The sequence below is a fragment of the Brassica oleracea genome, chromosome C9 (assembly GCF_000695525.1).
Source record: "Brassica oleracea var. oleracea cultivar TO1000 chromosome C9, BOL, whole genome shotgun sequence".
Classification (NCBI taxonomy): domain Eukaryota; kingdom Viridiplantae; phylum Streptophyta; class Magnoliopsida; order Brassicales; family Brassicaceae; genus Brassica; species Brassica oleracea.
This window is the reverse complement of record NC_027756.1, coordinates 29,027,637-29,029,965: the sequence shown is the minus strand read 5'-3', so window position 1 is coordinate 29,029,965 and position 2,329 is coordinate 29,027,637. Positions and strand designations below refer to the sequence as shown.

At 36.6% G+C, this 2,329-nt stretch overlaps 1 protein-coding gene across 1 annotated transcript in view; it reads left to right on the top strand.

Moving 5' to 3' along the window:
- The window catches only part of LOC106319465 (TVP38/TMEM64 family membrane protein slr0305), a 6,265-nt gene extending 4,531 nt beyond the window's left edge, over positions 1-1,734 (top strand). Inside the window, exons 3-4 of the mRNA XM_013757797.1 lie at positions 963-1,180; positions 1,265-1,734. Of these exons, the coding sequence (XP_013613251.1) occupies positions 963-1,180; positions 1,265-1,451 (405 nt within the window). The 3' untranslated portion in view covers positions 1,452-1,734. The remainder of the gene's footprint in view (positions 1-962; positions 1,181-1,264) is intronic.
- The last annotated feature ends 595 nt before the right edge of the window (positions 1,735-2,329 follow it).

Genomic DNA, 2,329 nt, shown 5'->3' with positions numbered 1-2,329 from the left:
AGAGTTAAGCGGTTATATTGATGCAGATTGGGCTGGTGATAAAGACTCAAGAAAGTCAATATCAGGATATGTGACTACCTTTGCAGGGGGAGCTGTTTCCTGGCAATCGAAGCTACAAAAGTGTGTTGCCTTATCCACCACAGAAGCAGAGTATATCGCAGCAACGGAAGCGTGCAAGGAGATGTTATGGATGAAGAACTTCTTACTTGAGTTGGGAGGAAATCAAGATAAGTATGTTGTGCTATGTGACAATCAAAGCACCATTCACCTAGCAAAGAATCCAAGCTTTCACTCTCGCTCGAAGCATATCGACATTCGGCATCATTGGATTCGAGAAGTTCTTGAAGAGAAGCTTCTACATCTCAACAAGGTACACACCGATGAAAACTGGTCAGACTTTATGACCAAGGTATTACCGATCAAGAAGTTTGAAGATTGCTGCAAAGGCACGGGTATGGCAATTGTTTCGGGCTAAATCGGGAAGGGGGAGATTTGTTGGAGTTCTCTCCTTAAGCCCAAAACAAATCAAGCCTTAGTCCAAGAAGAAGAAATATCTAAAAGGAGAAGAAGAGTGTGGATTGAGAAGTGTGTTGAAGTGTGTTGAAGTGTTTAAGAAAAGAAGATGGAGAAGTCTCTAGAATTAGCTTGTAGTTACCCTCCACTAGTATAAATAAGAGTGTAGAGTCCCTTTGTAACATCATCCAAGAATCAAGAAAACAAAGAGAGAAAACATTTGTAAGAGAGAATTCTCAAAACAAAATCTTTGCAAACCCTTTCCAAAATTATAAAGAATTTTCTTCTTAAATCTTTTAGTTGTCTAATCCCATCTTCATCTCATCGATATTGGGTAATTTTCCCAACATATGTTATACATTAACCAAAATTCTATCACCGCACCAACCTATCAAGCTCCTATTTCTTGAGCTCATTTTATTACTGAAACTAAAATTTATGTTTTGCAGGGTTGGTTAGAAAGATATCCGGACCAAGCTGCCATGCTGAGAGCTGCTGGTGGAGGCACTTGGTTTCACCAGTTTCGAGCAGTTACGTTAATCCGGATTTCACCATTCCCTTACGTTGTTTATAACTATTGCGCTGTTGCGACTGGTGTGAAGTACGGTCCTTACATGGCTGGTTCTCTCTTGGGAATGGTGCCAGAGAACTTTGTAGCTATTTATACGTGAGTTTGTGACAATGTCTGCCCAGTTTTGCTGATGATTGATGATTTAGTGTTCTGATATTTTGTTTTGGTGTGTGTTTTCAGAGGGACTCTTATAAGGAAATTGGCAGATGCATCCACTGAGGAAGAAAAGGGGATGTCGGTTCTTCAGATTGTTCTCAACATTCTTGGGTTTGTAGCTACTGTGTTGACAACGGTTCTGATCATGAAGTATGCGAAAAGACAGCTTGAAGCTATGAGAAAGGAAGAGGAAGCTTTGTTGTTGCAGTAGTGACGACAACAACCTTGGAAGCTTTTGTGTCTGCCTCTTCTTCCCAACGTACAGGTTCGGTCCAAGTTGTTGAAGAACTTTGGTTTTTGGTCTTGGTTCTTTTACTTCTTATTGTCTGATAGAGATATATCTACATAACTAATTAACACAGAATATTTAAAATTCTAACACGATCTAATGTTATATATGTTTTTTGTTATTTTTCTTCTCTTTTTTGATGTTTTGAAATGTATAGATTGGAGAAATTTGCTTATTTGGACCATTGCTTATTTGTTTGTAAAAAGAATGTTCAGTAAGTTTAACAACATAATGCATATTCACATGACATAGGTGACAACTTTTAAGATATTTTCTTAAAAAGTTTTGGTGCTTACTTAAGAATCATATCTTTTTTTGAACAGAGTAGTCTTTTACACTTGCTTCAGATAACCCTTTTCAATCACGCTTGATGCTTCTGACCACGTCTTGAAATCCACACAGCTCTGTTAATTACTTAATTGTGTCTTGGATATCGGCCATTTATAATTTTGAAAGAGATTCTCATTTCTCATTTTTTCATATTCTCCATCCAATGGAACAAACTATATTCTCTAGAAAAGTTTTACTAAGAATCATATCTTCTTTGAAAAGAATAATCGTACAAATGCATCAGATATAACCCCTTTCAATCACACTTAATGCTTGTGACCACATTTTGAAATCCACATCGCTCTGTTTAATCGTGTCTTCGATATTCACCATTTCTTATTTTTATATAGGCTTTACATTAGGAGGCTATATTATCATGGAGATAGTTTGTTAAAAGACCTAGTTGGATTTGAGAATGAAACATTATTTGATTAATCCTCTTCATTTTATGATATTTTTCTTTTTGTTTT